Source organism: Marmota monax, unplaced genomic scaffold (genome assembly GCF_021218885.2).
Source record: "Marmota monax isolate L192 unplaced genomic scaffold, Marmota_monax_Labrador192_F-V1.1 WCK01_AAM20220418_F8-fsc00217, whole genome shotgun sequence".
In the NCBI taxonomy this organism is placed as follows: domain Eukaryota; kingdom Metazoa; phylum Chordata; class Mammalia; order Rodentia; family Sciuridae; genus Marmota; species Marmota monax.
Window position 1 is genome coordinate 2,387,023 of NW_026692031.1, and position 18,347 is coordinate 2,405,369.

General features: G+C 51.7%; 2 protein-coding genes across 7 annotated transcripts in view; one reads left to right on the forward strand and one right to left on the reverse strand.

Moving 5' to 3' along the window:
- Sema4d (semaphorin 4D) overlaps positions 1 to 7,952 on the forward strand; it is a 114,406-nt gene extending 106,454 nt beyond the window's left edge. Inside the window, exons 17-20 of one of the 3 annotated variants that reach the window (XM_058582780.1) lie at positions 2,934 to 3,143; positions 3,632 to 3,682; positions 6,218 to 6,315; positions 7,196 to 7,952. In XM_058582780.1, coding sequence (XP_058438763.1) covers positions 2,934 to 3,143; positions 3,632 to 3,682; positions 6,218 to 6,315; positions 7,196 to 7,222 — 386 coding nt within the window. In that variant the 3' untranslated portion in view covers positions 7,223 to 7,952. Of the gene's footprint in view, positions 1 to 2,933; positions 3,144 to 3,631; positions 3,683 to 4,989; positions 5,031 to 6,217; positions 6,316 to 7,195 lie in introns of those variants that run through there. The other 2 variants (XM_058582782.1, XM_058582785.1) reach the window with 2 other exon arrangements.
- Positions 7,953 to 9,695: 1,743 nt separating this feature from the next.
- The window catches only part of Secisbp2 (SECIS binding protein 2), a 37,229-nt gene continuing 28,577 nt past the window's right edge, over positions 9,696 to 18,347 (reverse strand). For all 4 annotated transcript variants that reach the window (XM_046454092.2, XM_046454085.2, XM_058582792.1 and 1 more), the window contains 4 exons: positions 17,816 to 18,036; positions 11,649 to 11,803; positions 11,114 to 11,282; positions 9,696 to 10,595 (listed from right to left, as the gene is read on the reverse strand). In XM_046454092.2, the coding sequence (XP_046310048.1) occupies positions 10,492 to 10,595; positions 11,114 to 11,282; positions 11,649 to 11,803; positions 17,816 to 18,036 (649 nt within the window). In that variant the 3' untranslated portion in view covers positions 9,696 to 10,491. The remainder of the gene's footprint in view (positions 10,596 to 11,113; positions 11,283 to 11,648; positions 11,804 to 17,815; positions 18,037 to 18,347) is intronic.

The window sequence follows — 18,347 nt, forward strand, 5'->3', positions numbered from 1 at the left end:
TGATATGAATGTAGACATGCATTCATACACTTTTATAAACAGAGGTACCTGGGTTAGAGTTCAGAACACTGATTAGAAAAAACTTTGAATAAAAAAAGAATTCATATCCACACACAAGCTTACAAGGGCCGTGGCCAGATGTGCTTCTGTGTAAAATGCTTTTGGAACAACTTTCAGAATTCCCCTCAGAGCGTATGGCTATCTGTCAAATTAGCACTTATTATTTTAGCAATATCTGTTATAGTGAATTTACAAACCCTAAGAAAACACAAAGAAAAAATTTTAACTACCCCAACTGTAGCCATCCTCATAGCCATTCCTAGGCCTCTTCTGTGCATGTCCATGGACATACAACACGGGCATGGACATGTCTACGTACATACGTACACCGACATGCAGGCCCTTGCATATTTTCCCATTTCACTTTAGTACCACATTTTGTTTTGACATGTTCTCATCGAGATTCCTAATGAATGAGTGTGGTTTTCACATCATGTATGCACCCCCTCCTCACTGGACATTTCCCAACTCCTTGAACAGAAGGGGGCCTTGGGGACTATGTTCCCATCATGGCCTTGGAACCCGTTCCTAAGATTGTCCAGTTAGGCATCTGCATTTCTCTGGCACTTGGAAGTGCTCTGACGATCCTGAAGGGTGGGGGATTGTTGAAGGGATGGGACAAAGTAAGACAGATGCCAAGGTTGATCCAGCAGGAAAATTCATCACAAAAGTAACCTTAGTTAAATTAGGAATCATTTTTTTTTTAATACCAGGAATTGAACCTAGGTGCACTTAACCGCTAGGCATATCCCTGGCCCTTTTTATTTTTTGAAACAGCGTCTTGCTAAGTTGCAGAGGCTGGCCTTGAACTTGTAATTCTCTTGCCTCTGCCTCTTAAGGCACTGTGATTAGAGGCTTGTGCCACTGTACCTGGCAAAATTGTTTCTTTAAAAACCCAGCACCTCTCTGGCCAGCACCAGAATGGAAGGTATGAGTCCTCCCACCTCCGGACCCCTGCGCCTGCCCACCTACACTACCCCGGAGGCACACATGAGGACACCAGAAATCCTTCATCTCTGTGTTGTTTTTCCTGCTTAGTGTTTGAACTTTAGTTACAGGTAGGTGGTTCCTTCTTTCCCTGCTGAGTGTCCTCCATGATACCACATTTTGCCACTCCAGGTGGACAGGCATCTGGGGAAACTGATTTCTGAAGACTGATCCTCACGAGGGGTTACGGTCAAGTGGGGGCTGCCCTCAGGACTAGCTGTGGCTGCACTGGTCTGGGTGACCTCTCAGCCCCTCTGGGGAGTGGGAAGGTGAGGAGGAAGAGCAGGTGTGTTGGGGAGCGAGGGCCCTGGGTGAGAGGCCCCCTTGTCCAGTGTTGGGATACCCAGTCTAACCCAGGCAGCCGTGCCATGCAGGAGTCAGCGTGAGCCAGGGCCTGGCCCAAGCCCCACCCCATCCAGAAGTGACTCCCACACTTCTGTGCAGGGCTGCCCGTGGGTCCTGGCCTTTCCCAGCCACACCAGCCGAGCTGCAGCCCCTGCTCACACCTGCGCAGTTGAGCGAGCTGAGCGGCTGCGCTGGCTCCAGTGGCCCCAGCCCTTGCCTCTGCTGTCCTGAGCTGGAGCCCCTGTGGAAACACGCCAAGGTGCAGCTGCCCCAGCTTGCTTCCTCTGGGGCTCAGGGAATGGGCCCTGCCCAGCATAGCCAGCAGTCTTGGCCTCAGATGTTTCTGAGGCTCACAGGCTAGACACACGGCAAGGTGACTTGCTGAGGGCACTGCTGGCTCTGGTTCTGGGACCAGGACCTGGACCTTCCTAATGGTTTCCCACACAAAGGCTTCATTGCCCCTACCCTGGCTGACCTGGAATGAATGTGGGGTCAGAGGGTGACCTTTCAAGGTTGGCCTGGCCTTGGGCCTCAGTCCTCCTGTACTTGGAGCCACACAACCTTCCCACCTATAGCCTGTTGTCTGGGGAGGTCCTGGAGAGAGGCCAGCCTCCACAGGTGAGGTTGGGCCAAGGCTCCTGTTCCTGCCCCACTCACTTTCTGGGTTGCCTGATGCAGGACTCCACCTTGGACGGTGAGACGTCAGAGTTTTAAATAGGTATCCCTAGCCTTCATTTCTTTAATAAGCAATTAAGATAAAGACGCAGACGGTCAACATGACTGCTGTCGCCTGGCTCTCCCTTAGTCCAGGGCCTGCTGAGGTGTGGAGCCCAGTGGGTGGAGGGGATGCTGGGGTGACATGCCCAAGCCCAACCAAGACTTGAGTTCTGCAGTCGGAAGTGTCTCCAAGCCCTCCCCGAAGTCCTCGTGCCTCCTTTGGACAAGAGAAGCTTTCAAGGTCCTACCCAGTGCCCTGGTGACAAGCCCCAACCCTCTCTCTGAGCTCCTGGCATGGGGCAGGCCAGGTTCTGGGCCTGTCGGTGTGATAGAGAGCAGTTGTGGCCCTGGGGATGGCAGTAACTTTGGGGTCTTTTCAAAGAGGTGGCCACAGGACCAGGGAGGGACAGGATGCCATTCCAGGGTTAAGAACCATCTGCAGAATGGACCAGCCCCAGGCATTGTCTCAAGGCGGCCACTGGGGAGTGTACATGGGTGCCCAGTGCAACCAGGAACGGGGGTCCCAGGCTCTGTGTCCTGGGGACACAGGCTGTGCTGGTCTGTTTTGAATAAAGACACCCCAGGTGGAGGAGCAGGAAGCCCGTGGAGCAGGGGAGTCCAGGACACCTGCAGCCCTTTTCTCCTGGTGGTCACCTGGTGGGAGGGAAGCCCAGGACTGAACTGGAAGCTGCCTCAAATCACCTTCAGCCCGGCTGGGACCGAAGAAGGCCCTGCAGCCGGGTAACCTCTGCCCCCTGCTGGGGCAGCTCGCATGGGCTCCTAGTGGGGCTCGGGGAGAGGCAGAGATGCTCACGTACCCACAGGTCCCGCAGACATCCGCTTCGTCTGGGAGAAGAATGGGCGTGCCCTGGAGACGTGCGTGCCCGTGCAGACCCACGCGCTGCCCGACGGGAGGGCCCACGCGCTCAGCTGGCTGCGGGATGCCATCCAGGAGAGCACGGAGTACCGCTGCTCCGCCCTCTCCTCGGCCGGGAACCAGACCTCGAACGTGCGGGTCGCTGTGATGAGACCCGGTGAGTGCAGCAGGCCGGTGACCGCTGTTCACCCTGGTCTCTAAAGCACGCTTGGGTGGTGGCATTTCAGTTTTGCGATTACCTGTTGGCTTTCCACGGAGATGATGCAGTTGCTTCACTCTTCTCTCACACACACACGCATGCGCGCACACAGGCACACACGCCCACTGCCAGTAGTCTCCCCCTTCCTCACATGGGAATTGTGTTTGTTGTTCGGGTTGCTGAGCCCTCAGGGCTCATTTCCTGAGCTGCCCCCCCCCCCCCCCCCGTGGTTAATCACTGTGCTGATTTCCATTTGCTTGAATCACGAATTCAATACCAGATTCTGCCGTTGCCCAAATCCCTTCACAAGTGACATCAGTGTCATTAGCCTCCCTAGAACCTTCTGGCCAGCTCCTGTCGAACTGCCTGCATGCTGTGCCCAGGTGTGTCCTGCTGGGACTGCCTTTGCCTGAGGCTGGAAGCTCCCTTCTCTCCTGTTGAGACAGGTGCTGGGTCTCCCAGGCGTTCCCTTTACTCCACTGTTTGTGAAAAGGCAGGTGAGGACCTTTCAACCCTTTGTCTTGACACCCTCCTGAGTCTGCCAGGCATTAACTCTGACCTGCAGGTCACTACCTGCAGTGTCTGAGAGGCTGCTCCACACCTTCAGGGGACTGTGTTTCTCTGGGAGCCTGTTTGCTTCCCTAGGGTTTGTGATCTCCTGTTTTCTTCTTTCACCTCTTTTCTCCAGCACTGAAATCTCATGCTGGCCTGGTCTTTTCATGCTGTTACTCACCTTTTAAATGTGGAAACCCCTGACCTTCAATTCTGTGTCATTTTAATGAATACCTGTCACTATTCTTCATCTTCTGTTCTTTCTGGAACTTCCAAGAGGTGACACAACTTGGGCTCCCCCTCTACTGTTCCAACTTTTTCTTGTCATCTCTACTTTTCCCCTCTACTTCCTGTTTCCAAACCTTCATGAGTCTTCATTTCTAGGATCACCTTTTGGTTTCTCAGAGCCTTCTTCTGTTCTTTGTGCTGCATGGTTTCACAGATACAGCATCTTCTCTTTGCTGAGAACAGATGAATTGACCGGATTTTTGTTGCTGTTGCTTTGCAAAGTTTCCTTCTCTCTCCAAGTTACTTTTTTGTTTGACTGTGCATTCAAGTTGTTGTTTGATCCTTGATTGTATTGATCCCCACATCTTGGCCTGTTGCTCTCCCACAAGGTGTGGTCTCTGGCTCCTGTGACGAGGGACTCAGGCTCTGTCCAGGTGACTCCCAGGCATAATGAGGGAGCCGCCTGAGTCCAGCTCTTCTCCACAGCATGTTCTACCCCGCAGGCTCTTGCTAGAATAGTCTGACCTGGAGCTTGGGACTCAGCATTTCTAAGCAACTGCAGCCCACACAGGGCCAGTAGCAGGGCCCAAAGGGTCAAGGTTGGGGGCTCTAGATTGCCCCACTCAAGTGGCATGGAAGTGGCCACTCATTCCAGTGGTCCTTTGTCCTGGCTGGGCTCCGGGGTGCTGCAGCTGACATCTGAAGCCACGTGCACCTCAGTACCCTGCTTCTGCCCACCGCAGGGGGCTGGTGATGCCGAGTGCATTGCTCTGAGGCAGTCCCTGCTTCCCTGTGCCTGGCCGTGCGCCCCACCTTCTCAGGTCTGCTGTGCCACTTTGCATACACCCTCTCTCTCTCTCTCTCTCTCTCACACACACACAACTTTCACTGTGATTCACATGCAGGGATGTGGTCCCCTATCGTCCTTTCAGTGGAGGTTTGGGAGGAAAGTTGTCAGGCTCCCTCCTGCAGCACTTCGGTCCCCTACCTTTCCATGGAATTCCCATGCCATCCTGCTCCACAGGCTGCTGCCAGGACGAAACAGAGTGAGCAGGAAAAGGACTCATCAGTTGTGAGAGTGGAGTCAGGAGTCAGCAGATGGCTACGTAGTCACCACCAGGAGCTGCCAGGAGGTTGAAGCCCGTCCTTTTCAGTGCACCTAGTTCTCTTATGAGATGGATGCAGGTGATGAAACCAAAGCCTAGAAAGGCCAAGTGACTTGCCCAAGGTCAGCCAGCAGCCAGCAAAGAGCAGGACTTGACTTTGAACACAGGCGACTTCATACCCAGTTACTGTAAGCCCCCAAGAGGCAGGTGGAGGACACCGTCATCCCCATCCCCACAGGATGTGTTTACAGAACAAGAGGAAACATGGGGAGGACGTCCCCCACCCTGCTTACCCCAAGTTTCACTAAATCAGGAGTCCTTGCAGGGCCCCTTTTGAGTTAGATTGCCGAGGGGGCACTTACTTCTACCTGCTGTGTCCTTCTGTGGAGGCCTGCGCCACAGACTGTGTGGTACCTGGCACTGTGACTGACCACTGGGCACTGCTGGGTTCTGTTCTGCTTCTCCCCTGAAGGACTCGTGTTCTTAGAACCTGCCTTTGAAGTCAGTGTCAAGCCAGTAGTTCAGGAAATGACGTCGTTCTTTCTTGCATGGCTGTCAGGTTTATCACCAAGGCTGTCCTGCTCGTGACTTGTTTTCAGGGTCCAGGATAAAGCCCACACACTTGGAGGCCACAGAGACCAAGTGGCAAGGGACGTAATGTCTCCAAAGCCCATGGCCATGCTGGCTACCTGAAATGCTGTCAGATGTTTTAGTTTGGAGGGAACTAAAGGAAGCTGCAAGCCTCACCATTTGAGTCTCGTGACCTGTGCCACCTGGCATGGCTGTGGCAAGTCAGCCCTCTGCCATGCAGGGACAGGAGGTGGCATGCGAGACGCAGACAGGGCTGCTGTGGCCTTGGAGAGCAGTTGCTACCAAAGTTGTGGCCTAGAGGAGGAGGGTGGACATCCTGACTATGGTCGGCACTCTAAAAGCAAGGCCCAACTCACCCAAGCAACACAGCTGGCCCCCAGCAGACACTGGGAGCCCTGCTCACCCAGCAAGGGGCCTCCTGGGGGGTTGGGCCACGAGTGCAGGTCAGAGCTGGGCTCACCCTGGCCATCTAGCCTGGGACACAGCTTTGGTGGACAGTGAGCATCAACAGTGCTACAAAGGCTGGCAGAGCTGACAGACCTGGTTGTCTTCCAGAGGCAGCCCAGCAGGAGAGGTGGAGCAAGGAGCTGGCATCCTGGAGGGCTGTGGTCGGGGAGCATGACCGGCTGATGCGGGGCTGGAGAAAAGCTTGGGTATGTACTTGGCCATAGGAAGGATCCTTCAGGGGCCCCCATTCTGTCAATGGGCCCTTCCTGCTGCCTCTCAGCATGCAAATGGCTCTGTTTTTTTGAATACTGCATCCCTGGGGCAATACTGGGTACTGTCACTGAGGCTGCAGGGGACCTACAGACCCTTAAGGTGACCAAGTCAGGCAGGATCAGGGAGGCAGGCACAGTCCAGTGGCTGCCCATGGACATGTCAAAGCACTGCAGAGCTCTCTGAAGAGTGCAGGAGACCTACACAGGTTGAGCTGCCTCCTTGTGCTGGGTGTTTCTGGGGCGAGGTATGCGCCACACCTAGTCTTGGCAGGGTCAGTCCCCAGAACCACAGCTGCAGCAACCATGGGACAGTGGCATCCCTGGCAAGACTCCCCCACATAGGCAGGGGCTGTCTGGCCCTTGCTCCTAGTCACTGTGTTTTATTAGCTGCCACCAGAAGGCAAAGCCAGAGGCTATTGGATGTGTTGCCACACAGGTCCCCACTAGCACAGGCCAAGGGTCTTGAAGGGTGTGGATTAAACGGCTGCTGAAAGCTCCTGCAGTTGTTGCCAATAGAACTGATGGCATTTACAGCTGGTCCTTCATACTGGAGGAGAGGCAGCGCCTCCTAGCCCTTGGGGACATCTGGGTGAGCAGTCCAGGCTGCAGAGTGCCTGTTTGAAGAAGCAGGACCAGGAATTAGGCAAATGGGAGGTCTCTTTGGATTTCTCACATCTATGGGAAAAATCACTCCTTGGACCCCAAAGGGGAATCTCACCAGTGTCAGGCCTTCACCATTATCTCTGTGACAGTGTGGGAGAAAGCAGGCCACACAGCACTCTGCAGGAATTCAGAGACCACCTTGTTCTTGCAGGAAAGCTGTAGCGAGGATAACTTCTAGGCATGAGGAACGTTCCGGCCAAGACCCTGAGCAGATCCTGCTGCCACCAGCCACGGTCGCCCCTGAAGAAGGCCCCAGCACCCTGACCAGCTATGCACACAGCCTTCAGGACACCACCTGACTGGTCCCTGCAGACGCTGGGTAGTGGAGAAGCACTGAACCCCAAGTGGGCCTGGGACTGTAACCAGGAACTTACTTTAATTAGGTGCTTAGGACCTGTCAGAAACAGGTGACCAGGATGGTTAGAAACTGTAAACCAAGGCAGCTGTCGCAAAAGAGCAAGTGTCAGGGCTCCTCCTCCCCTAGTGGCCACCCCTACAGGATCCCTAGGACTTGGTTATACCCACCCTGCAACCCGAGAGCTGGCGGGCTCCTGCCCAGCCCCCACCACTGGTTTTACAGATTAAGTCAAGTCAGCGGCTGTGCCCACCCAAACACCTAGCCATTTAACTTCAAGGTCCACTCCCTGGACGGGAGGGTGAGATTCTAAGGAAGAGTCCTTTGCCTAAGACGTGAGAGATGAGGAGGGCCGGGCCAGGGCGGAGCTGTCCCACCTGTGCCGCTCTTCACTCGCCTCAGAACATGGGCTCTGTTTTCTAACGTGTCGTGGTTCCTGCCTGTGTTTACCCACAAGTGCTCCGCTTCTCAATGGGACACCAGGCTTGAGGTAGAAAGCCAAACCGGTCAATTATGCAAATCTCCTGGTGCCATATTAAATTTTCCTGACAAAGGTCTGAGTCCTGAGTGCTTTGTTATGCCTGCTTCCAGGTCTCTAATTATTACAGCTGTACTCTGAACCTGTCGCTGAGTGTGAACTTGTGTAGGCCTGGCCCTGAAGTTGCTTAGCCTTTAATCTCAGAGACGTGTCAATTCTCGTCGGCAGATGATTTTCATAGCTGTTATAAACCAAAACCTCTGTTAAAAATAAAGTGTTCCTCTTGAGACCTTGGCTGCACCACAGTTGGCTCTGTGTCCCTCCTCTCTGGAGCCGAGGAGTCTGGGACCAGCCATCGCATAGGATCAGCGTGCATGTTCCAGACAGCAACTTCACGACGATCCAGCATGAACGAGGATCCTGGACACAGATGAGTTTCAGGCCAGGGCCCAAGATGCCACACACTGTCCCCTTCTCCTCCCCATGGAATGGAGGGCCAGGTACTGCCTGGGCACCTGCTCGCCCTCGAGGCCAAGGAACACAGATCTTGCTTGCAGAACCATCTTAATACGAAACTTTAAAATCCCGTTAAGTCTCCATCAACTTTCACTGTGATTCACATGCAGGGATGTGGCTTCAACCACGACCAACAACTGACGAAACTGCTGTCAGCTGGGACCTGTCCCTTGGTGCATTTTCTGTATCTTCCCTGTAGTCTGGAGTTTAGGTTTAAGGGAATAGGGAGGGTCTGCTGGGAAATGTGGTCATGAGGGAGAATCTGATTTCTTGCACTGTTCAAAGTCAGGAGCTGCCTGCCTGTCCAGTTTGATGCTAGTCCTGGAGCCCCCAGTACCCTACATGGTGCCATTGGCTGAAGTCACCTGCGGTGCTGGCTGCAAATGGAGTCCTCCTCTGCCAAGAAAGCAATGGCATGCTGAGGGAACCCTCAGTTGTCAACCTGATTGAGTCCAATGAGAAGGAAACCTCTGGAAGCTGAGAGAGGTTAAAATCCAACCACACGTCCTCCCTCTACTGAACCTGGATTTATGCCCGTGTTAGCAGAACAAGTACAACAGATCTGGAGACCTCCAAGAAGGGCTTTTGGGCAAATGGCTTTTGCCTCCAACAGAGATTTTAAGATACTGTTCTATTGGATCAAATTCTAAAATTTTAGCTGCTGACTCTAGTTGACATGCTATTTAAATTTTTGCCCACAAATTAATTTGGGGGGCTTGATTCTCAAGCAGTCTATTTTCAAACCCACTACAATCAACTTGCTACCTACTGATGTGGTGGTGGGGGCGCAGGAGACCCCTCCTCTGTGCTACTAACCTGGCTACCCACATCCATCTCCCACACTGAGGCAGCTCTGAACGTACAAATGGGCACACCCTGGTCACCGTGAGCTCCCAAGAGGCAGCATGCCACTCGTAACTCACTTGCTCAATTGTCCTTGCTCATCACAGGCCACTTCTCAGAGGTGCAATGTTAGGTACAGATGATTTCAATTAAGAGAATGTTGAATCAAAATAATAGCTGTTTGCCTGACAAGCAAGCAGCAGTAAAAATCCTTTTCTGTAACTGACTTTGGCCAAAATAATGCATGTGGGGAGGAGTGGGGCTGAGCAGGACCCCGCCCTGCAGGTGTGAGCAGGAATGAGACTTCAGCAGTCACTACTTCTAAGCCAGGGGCCGCCGGGTTCCCCCTGCTTGGTCCTGTCAGTTCAAGGGCCAGTGTCCAAGAAGGACAAATCAGGATGGAGGAAGGGTCAGGAAGCCTGAGTCCACTGTTGAGCCTGAGATCACCAGAATCTGATACAAGATTAAATAATCACTCTTTATTCAAAATAAATATGCCCTCTTACTTACAGGGAAAATATGAAAGTAAGCTCTGTTCCCTGGCCTCTATGACAGAAACCACATTCAGAAAATGTTGACTTAAGAAAGATTTGTAGATTATTAAACTGAAACTAGGAATTTCAATGTACATTGCTTCTTTGGAAAATAAAGACTAAAGGAATAATGCAGGTTAAAAACGTCACAGGTTAGAAAACCAATTTTCCTTCTGAGGCTCATTTTAGCAAACCCTCTCTATGGTTAAGGTGAAGAGCTATGTCCCCTGAGAAAGGGCCCTCCCCAGTGCCCTCTTGCTCCTATGTCAGTGATCCTGTGAAGGGATTGGCACCTCCCCCCAGTCACCTCACCATGGGCCCCCTGCAGGCAAGAGCACAACCGCTGCTTGCTGCAGACCCCACTCAGTTCAGTTACGGCTCAGTTACGCTGCAATGCAAAATTTCCCTGGAGCCCCAGTACTCAAGTACCCCATTTCCAGCACATTCCAGATCCACAGTATGCTCAGAAAGGCAGAGCTGCCTCACCAAGCTTTCAGACAAGATTTCTGCCATATACCTGAGCATCCATTTGATGGGATTCACTGCTTTGAGGGCCTATGACCACAGTTCACATGCACTTTCATGCCGGTTAATTTCCAAATTCAACAGTCACACAAAATACATTGGGTCAGTAAAAACTGAGACGAAAAAGCCCCAAAGTCTTTTCAAGCCTCCTCCCTCCTTGCCCCAAACACAAAGACACACAAGGAAGAACTCTTTTCTTATAAATTCAAGTTCATCATCTGAGAGGTTGAAGCCTCCAGGGAGTCTTCTACTTCCGAGGCATGTTGACTGTATGCTTCCAGATGCTTTCTCCAAATTTCAACTAAAATAGGAAAACAGCGCAAGTGATGAGCAGACATGACAAGTCACAGAATTCCTCCATCAGAAACCATCAGCGTGGTGGAGCAAGTGACAGACGCTGCCAGTACAGCGCTCGCTTTGTTCAGGCGAGTCTCCAGCAGGCTCCACCTCGCTCCTCCCCTCCTGCTGGGCCAAGTACCCCAACAAGGCACGGCACCAATCATACCCTGTGGGAGCACACCTCAGTGACTAATGATCTTGAGAAACTCAGCCTCCCAAGGTGGGAGGAAGAAGTTCCCTTAAGGACCCCTCTGTTGAAGCCTGTCTGAAACAACTTCCAAAGTCGGATAATTAACATCCCACAGGCAATGGCCTGGACCACTGGCCCTACTGCTGTGGGTCTTGGGCGGGCCTTCCACACCCCACTGCAGACGGTCTTGTAGCACTGGTACCAAGCTGCTCTCCTAAGGACCCTGATTAAAGTTGACAAGCAACTTCCAGGACACTCACCCCGACACCAGACCATCCCCGAGCACTCACTGTAGTGCGGTTCTTCTTCTCCAGTGGTGGCGGAGGGGCCCTGACTGGGGGTGCTGGGAGGAGTCTGAGGCCTGGGCTCTCCGGACAGCTCCTGCTGCACGTTTTCTAGCATGGTCTTATAAGCCTGCCGGGCTGCCATCGTCAGCTCGACCATCTTATGGAACTGGTCCTTGAGCAAAGTGAAAGCACACAGGTGATGTCCACCGAATGCCCAGAGCTGCCCTGCACACTCTACAGCACCCTCCACAGGGAGCAGGGGCAACATGGGCAGCGTGGCCTCTGGGCCTGTAGGTGGTTAGGATTCTGCTTGAAGAGTGGGCCAGGCTGACTTCGCAGGCCTGTGTGAGAGCCTCTATGTTGGCAGTAAGCCTTGAGCCAGAGACCACTGCTCCACTGAGAAGGTTCTGCCTCAGTGGTGGCTTCTTAGTGCCAACCTTCCAGGGGTTCAGGACTATCCTGCAGGCAGGTACGTGGTCTACTCTTCCCCAACTTCCTCCCATGGGCAGGGACCAATGAGACTTGAGCCCCTTCTCACCTGGGCCCCGTCATAGCTGAAGATCCCCACAACGCTGACAGGAACTGCTTTGTTCAAACTGCGCCCTAGAGCCTTGCGGTTGAGAGCAAACACAAAGGGGATGTTCTGCTCACAGGCATAATCAATAATGGTGTGCAGAGTGTCATCCAGCCCACCTGGTGAGAGGACAAGGACATATCACATGCAGCATGGGGTTAATACTGAGTCTACAGACAGAAACACGCCCCACCTGACTTTACTCAGGTCAGTGTTCCCTGCTAAATTCCACGGAGAGGAAGAATCAGTTCTCCAAGAGTCGCCTCTGTGACATGATAATACACAGCTGGTATTGTGCTCAAGGGGAAAAGTGAGTATTAGCTAACATTACTACGTATTTCATGCCAGGCCACTGCTCAGTTGCTCACACGTGTTAGCTCTGCATTGTCCCCACTTGCTGAACCCTTGTTTGCAGATGGATAACCAGAGGTCCAGAAAGGAGAAGTTCCTTAACCCAGGGAACACCTCTGGTCAGACCCGGGATCTGGCTCCTGAGGGCTCACTGCCCCTACCACCTGGGCACACTTCCAAGTGAGGCAGAGAGGCGGAAGGAGCACTGCATGATGCATGTAGGCGACGCGCCTGGCCACCTGCAGCTGACAGCCCCCGAGAAGCACTCCCAGCACAAGGGAAGTAGACAGCACACCTCTCTCTCTGCTCCAGTAGCGGCTGGTTAGAACGTACGATGGAACAGATGACTCTTTTCTCTTATATCAGTAATGAAATGACTGCAGTGAGCAGGAATAAATTATCAGTGAACATGAAAGATTACAGAATAATATGCTAAGTAAACAGTGTAGCCAAACAAAAAGGCATCGATGCTAGGTAAGATGATCTAAGATGATAAAATGTCAACTCTACATTAAGCAAAAACTTTAAAAGAGAATGACTTACTACAAATGGAATTTTCCCAATAAATTAAAAATGAAGAAAAATAATATGGGAAAATGTGAGGTTGGTATCACCAGGTTCCAGATTTGCTACAAAACTCCAAAAACATAAATGAGGAGATGCTCATGGACAGAATAAAGGGTGCAGAAATCACCTAACAGATGAAAACTGAGTATGCGAGGAACAGCATTGGCCATCAGTGGGGACAAGATCCTGGGGCAACTAGGTAGGCTCCTGGAAATATCCAGTTAAGACTCATCTTAGACTGAAATATAGTCTACCTAAACATGAAATCCCTGAAGGGGGCAAAAAACAAACAAAAAACTTCAGAGTGGGAAGGCTGAGAAATGAAATGAAACTTAGGTGCAAAAAAATTAAAAATTTAAAGTATCAATATTTACAGCACCTCTACTTGGTCATAAAAAAGCATATATTAAAACAGAGGAAATGAGGTCGGGTGCGGCGGTGCACGCCTGCAATCCCAGCAGCTCAGGAGGCTGAGACAAGAGGATCACAAGTTCAAAGCCAGCATCAGCAACAGCGAGGCTCTAAGCTCAGTGAGACTCTGTCTCTAAATAAAATACACAATAGGGCTGAATGCTGGGGATGTGGCTCAGTGGCTGAGTGCCCCTGAGTTAAATCCCTGGTATCACCTTCATCCAAGAAAAAAGAAAATGAGTAAAAAGAAGAACTCTCCAAAGACAAATGGGCAAAGAATATGAACTAATAATTCACAGAAATGCCACATTTTTAAGTGAGAAAATGCTGACCATCCCTCTTAAGAAAGATGCTAATAAAAACTCCTCCTTGAGACTGGTGTGGTTCAGTGAAAGGAAGCACACAGGCTGATGTGGTAGGGTGGCAGTGGCCCCTGGAATGTAGCAGGACATGCACTTTAGAGTTACACTGCCCTTTATGACAAGTATTGAACCTGCAAGATACACAATTCTTCCCAACTCTTAGAAACGACAGGGGTTTACTACAATTATTTACACCTGTGAGAGTTTCACCTGCAATCTAACTAGATATTACTTATCTCATTTTTTCTTTTCTTTTTTATTTTTTTAATGAATTCAACCTTTATTTAATTATTTATTTTTATGTGGTGCTGAGGATTGAACCCAGGGCGTCACCAGTGCTAGGCAATTGCTTTACCACTGAGCCACAACCCCAGCCCCTGCTTATCTCATTTTTAAGAGGCGCTTCTCAAAGACACACCTCACCTCTGCATTGGGCTGGACTTGAATTCAGTGTGAAGCCCATGGCCCACCCTTATGAACTCCACCCATCCTAGATGCGCCTGAGAACAGAGAGTGAGAGGAGGAAGCATACCAGTTCTGGTCGGGCTGGGTCAAGAGGGAGACGGCAGAGGTAGGGTGATGGCTGTGTTCCTGAGAAACACCACAATGAGGATCTTCTCAACTTACCAGGGAGACAGACAAGTCTCCTTCATGCCCCTCAGTGGAGGGTCTCCCTCTATCCAGTGTCTGGCCAGCCCTTGGGAGTCACCAATGGCATGTGGGCAGCGTATAGAAGAGACTTAACACTGCAGCCTGATCCTCTAAAGGCCTGCCTGTCGGGGTGGCCCTGGCTGGAGTGTGAACTTGGCTTTTGGGAGGGCCGTCCCTACCCTTAGCTGAAGCAACCTGTTCCTCTATGTGTGCGTTCAGCTCCACACCTGCTGCACCCTGCTTCTGCAATGTGGAACTTCAGAATGTGCCAGGCACAGGGTACCTGCGTGGCTGGGCACTGTGTCTGTACAGGCTTCCCTGGTAGACAGCAGTTCACACGCTGTCAAAGCTCACTGCCTGCCCCGTTCTCCCCACCACCACCTCTTGTCTTTTCCCACACTGCCACTGCTCTGCAGCCTCTGCCACAAATAAATAACAGCCATGAGCAGGACCACACACACGGGGGTGCGCCCCATGACCACTGAGCCTGGAGTGGTCCTCAGGATCCAACGTAAGCAGCTAAGTCCAGACTATCTGCTCAACCTCAAAGCCACGGTTATGTATAAGAGATGAAAGCATGGTCACCCCAAGGCTAACTGGCTGTGGTCCCACCAGAGAGCACAGGGGAAGCAAGCATAACAATCCACCCTGATAAACAACTTCCACTTACGTTTAGAATTATTAGGTAAAATGTCTAATGAGCAAATACAGTGCACTGTAACACAGTTCAAGTTAATACTATTAATTTTTACCTTTAAAATGATATCTTAACCAACTAGCAAGTTTATAAGACACACAACAACCATGTTCTTTATGCTGCAAAGCAGAAAAATCCAGAAACTAATGACTGGACAAATACAGTTCAACTGTATAACAAATCCTCAACATGACAATCAAATAAAAACCCAACCTCCCATCAGAGAAGAGGAAATGCTTCCAGGAAGGCAGTGGACTGTGGACCCAGGCCAGAAAGAGCCACCTTTTTAAAGACACAAATCCACAAGATCTCTGAGAGACAAGAGCAGCAAGTTCTGAAAGCTAAAATGCGAAAGACAACTGAGCTAGCTGACTGCAGCCACAGTCTTGGACCCCAGGGTCTCCCAAAGCTCAGCAAAGGGCAACACACACAAGAGAGAGGCCCTAGGCAGGGCAAGCTGATCGTGGGAAGGAGGCGAGTGGGTGGCAGCCCCTTAGGGGCAGCCTCTGGTGAGGGAAGGCCATGTCTGCAGGTCCCCAGGGCCACACACCTCTGCTGGTGGGCATGAGTACTGGCTCACAGAGGGCAAGCCTAGAGTCCTGCCATCAGCTCAACAGGGAGACGAAGCTATCCCAAAGCACTTCCAACAGGACAGCCACCCAATCCGTACCAGAGGTTCTTCAAATGGGCTCTTCGGGGCAGGGGAGGCAGGGGTGGCAGGGGCGGGGGCACAGGAGCTCCCCAAAAGCCCCAGCTCCTTGCTCAGATAGAAACTGAGTCTATGTGTTGCCAGCCTCCTGGGTGACTCTAACGGAGTCTAACTTGGACTCCTTTCAGACAGATGACCAAGGGCCAGCAGACAGCTATGGAAAACCTCATCATGAGACTCAAACAGCAAAGAACGTGGAGGAAACGCAGATCCACAGAGGCACGAATCTGCATCACTGCAACCCTCAGGTCAACTGTGAGGCTGCAGCACTGCAGAAACAAAAAGGAGTCTCGGGGACAAGAACAACCCCCAGAAACGAAAAAATCTGCAGGAAGTTTAGGAAAGATAGTTGAAGAATCCTCATAGAAAATAAACAAAGAGTGAGATGAGAAGAGGTGGAGGACAAAGGACAGAGGCCCGTTCAGGAGGCAGGATGGACAGCTCCAGGGAGCTGAGCGAGAGAGGAGAGGACTCAGAGGAAAAACTCCCCCATGGCAGAGCCAAGGGTGCTGGGTGCTAGGTGCCAACTGCCCCGAATCCTAGAACCCCAGAGGGAAGGGAACAGAAAAAGACCACGGACAAAGGACTAAGAACCAGATTCTGGAGGGTGGTGTGCAGCCCAGTGGTGGAACACTTGCTAGCAAGCATGAGGCCCTGGTTTGATCCCAAGACCCTTAAAAACAATGACGACAACAAGAAAGAAAGCAGATTCTGGATTTCCAGCAGGATCTCCGACACGTGCCTCCCATGCACCCTTTCCTCATTGATCACCAGAGGACGTGTCCAGTCAAACAAGAGTGTACCCCAAAAGGGGTGGCAATAGGATTCTGTAACAAACAACGTATCCCAATAGGAGCAGGGTGGAAACAAAGGCATCGCCTGCCCAGGTGACAGCTGACTGGTTGGCACGGAGAGCTGAAACAAGTACTCCTTCAGCAGTTGGGAAAGCAGACCACCCAGTGCATCGAACTCCCTGAGAAGCACACGGCCGTGAGGCAGCTGAGGCCCACTGAGGCGGTGGCTCTGCTTAATGTTAAGTATGTGTAAAATTAAGCAAGGACCCCAAAGTAACAGGCAGAAGCCACACTATGTATTAGGATGCTAGGGGATGAGAGTACAGGCCTTTCCTCTGTTAGGAAGCTGACAAAGCAAAGCAGTAGCTCACAAGACACTTTAGAGGTATGAAACAGCCCAAAATTTGGCCAAAGAGTGTCTAGGAAAGAAGACCACAGCTGCCTTCTCCTTAAACCAAACCGTGAGATAAGACCACCTTTTAAACTGTGCACACTGACAATGGTGACAAAAGAACAAAAACATGTGGCCTGACCCCTCCAAAGATCTGGAAAGGCATAGCCAGATGACAGGTCACTGAAGTCCTGTCGTATTCTGCTCAGCAGTGACACAGGACCAAAACCAAGCCAAGAACAAGAAGAAGCTGCTAATTGGGCATGAGGATGAGGAGGTTCAGCGGCTACTCCTGTCACTCTGGGGGCCTCAGACATGACAGGACACCTCCAGGCTTCAGATATGAAACATTACAGGAAGAAGATCAGGGCTGAGCTCCAGGATCTAGACTGGCCCAAGTTGATGCTTACATGGCAGGGGAAAGGACTTCTGTGTTCAAAGATGTTCCTTCTTTCTCCCCAGCCCTAATGTGATGGAGAAGGGGTGTGTGTGAGCGGTGGCGCCCTGCACCCACCAGTTTTACTTCTTTTTTGCAGGGCTGGCAATCGAACTCAGGGCTTTGCACATGCTATGCAAATACTCTACTGCTCAATTACACCCCAGTCCAGTGCCAGTTCTTCTATTATTAAATGCAAGGACCGGCAAGTTCTCTGGGGGCCATGATGGCACAAGCACCAGGCTAACATCAGACTTTACACACTGGAGTTCAGCATCACCTCACATACAATATCTGACCAGCAAAACACACCCTCCAGCCTAGGTCAAGTGGCAACTAGACAAACCCATAGCAATAACGAGTGAGCAGACGATCTGCTCACACACTGAACATCCTGATATGGGCCGGTGAAAGCCCTCCACAGGCTGCCAGGCACAACAGCTCTGGGTGAGACCAGCATCCCTCCCCAGCTCCACAGGAGCAGCCTGCATCATAGAGGAACATCATCTTTTCCTGCTGCCAGAGAGGCCCAAGTCGGACAGCTGGAAGCCCACATACAGGACTACGAGACCCGCTGCCTCACGCTGTGGGCACTTAGTGAGAAAATCACTCACCTGAAAAACAAAGACAAGAATGAGCTGCCAAGGCCTGCAGGGGTGCAGCTTGGTCCACAACCAGGTGAGGCGCACAGGTGAGTGCAAAGGCAGCGTACCGGGCACTACAGCAGACTCCCAGCCATGGAGGACAATAGGAGGCCCTTACCTTTCGACTGGATCTTCTCGCAGTTGGGAGAAATGATGATGCATTTCAACCTCCTGAGCTTTAGGTGTTTGAGAACCTCCCTCAGCCCCAACACGAGCCGGCGTTTGGTCTTAGCCTTGACCGGATCCTTCTGGTACATGCGGTCTTGAAATCGGACCAGCTCCTTTAGTAGGTCTGTGACACAAGCGTCCACTTCTTTACTGAGCATTTGGCTGCAGTAACTGAAAGGGACACAGGACACCATGAACTTGGCCCACTGGCTCCAAAACCGCGGCCCTCAGACTGTCCAACCCCAGGGAGAGGAGACACAGCAGACAGCCCAAGACAGGAATCCCAGCGCAAGAACAACACTGGCAAGAACCATGGGATTCTGGAAGATGTGTTTCATGGAAAGAGTGAGGCACCTCCCCCACTTCCAACTACAAGGAACAAAACACCTCTGGGTCCCGCCCTCCACCACAGCTTCCACAGGTCCCCCTCTTAGCTATCCCCCCACCTGGACTGACCAATCTGGAAAAGAAGTAAGATCGAG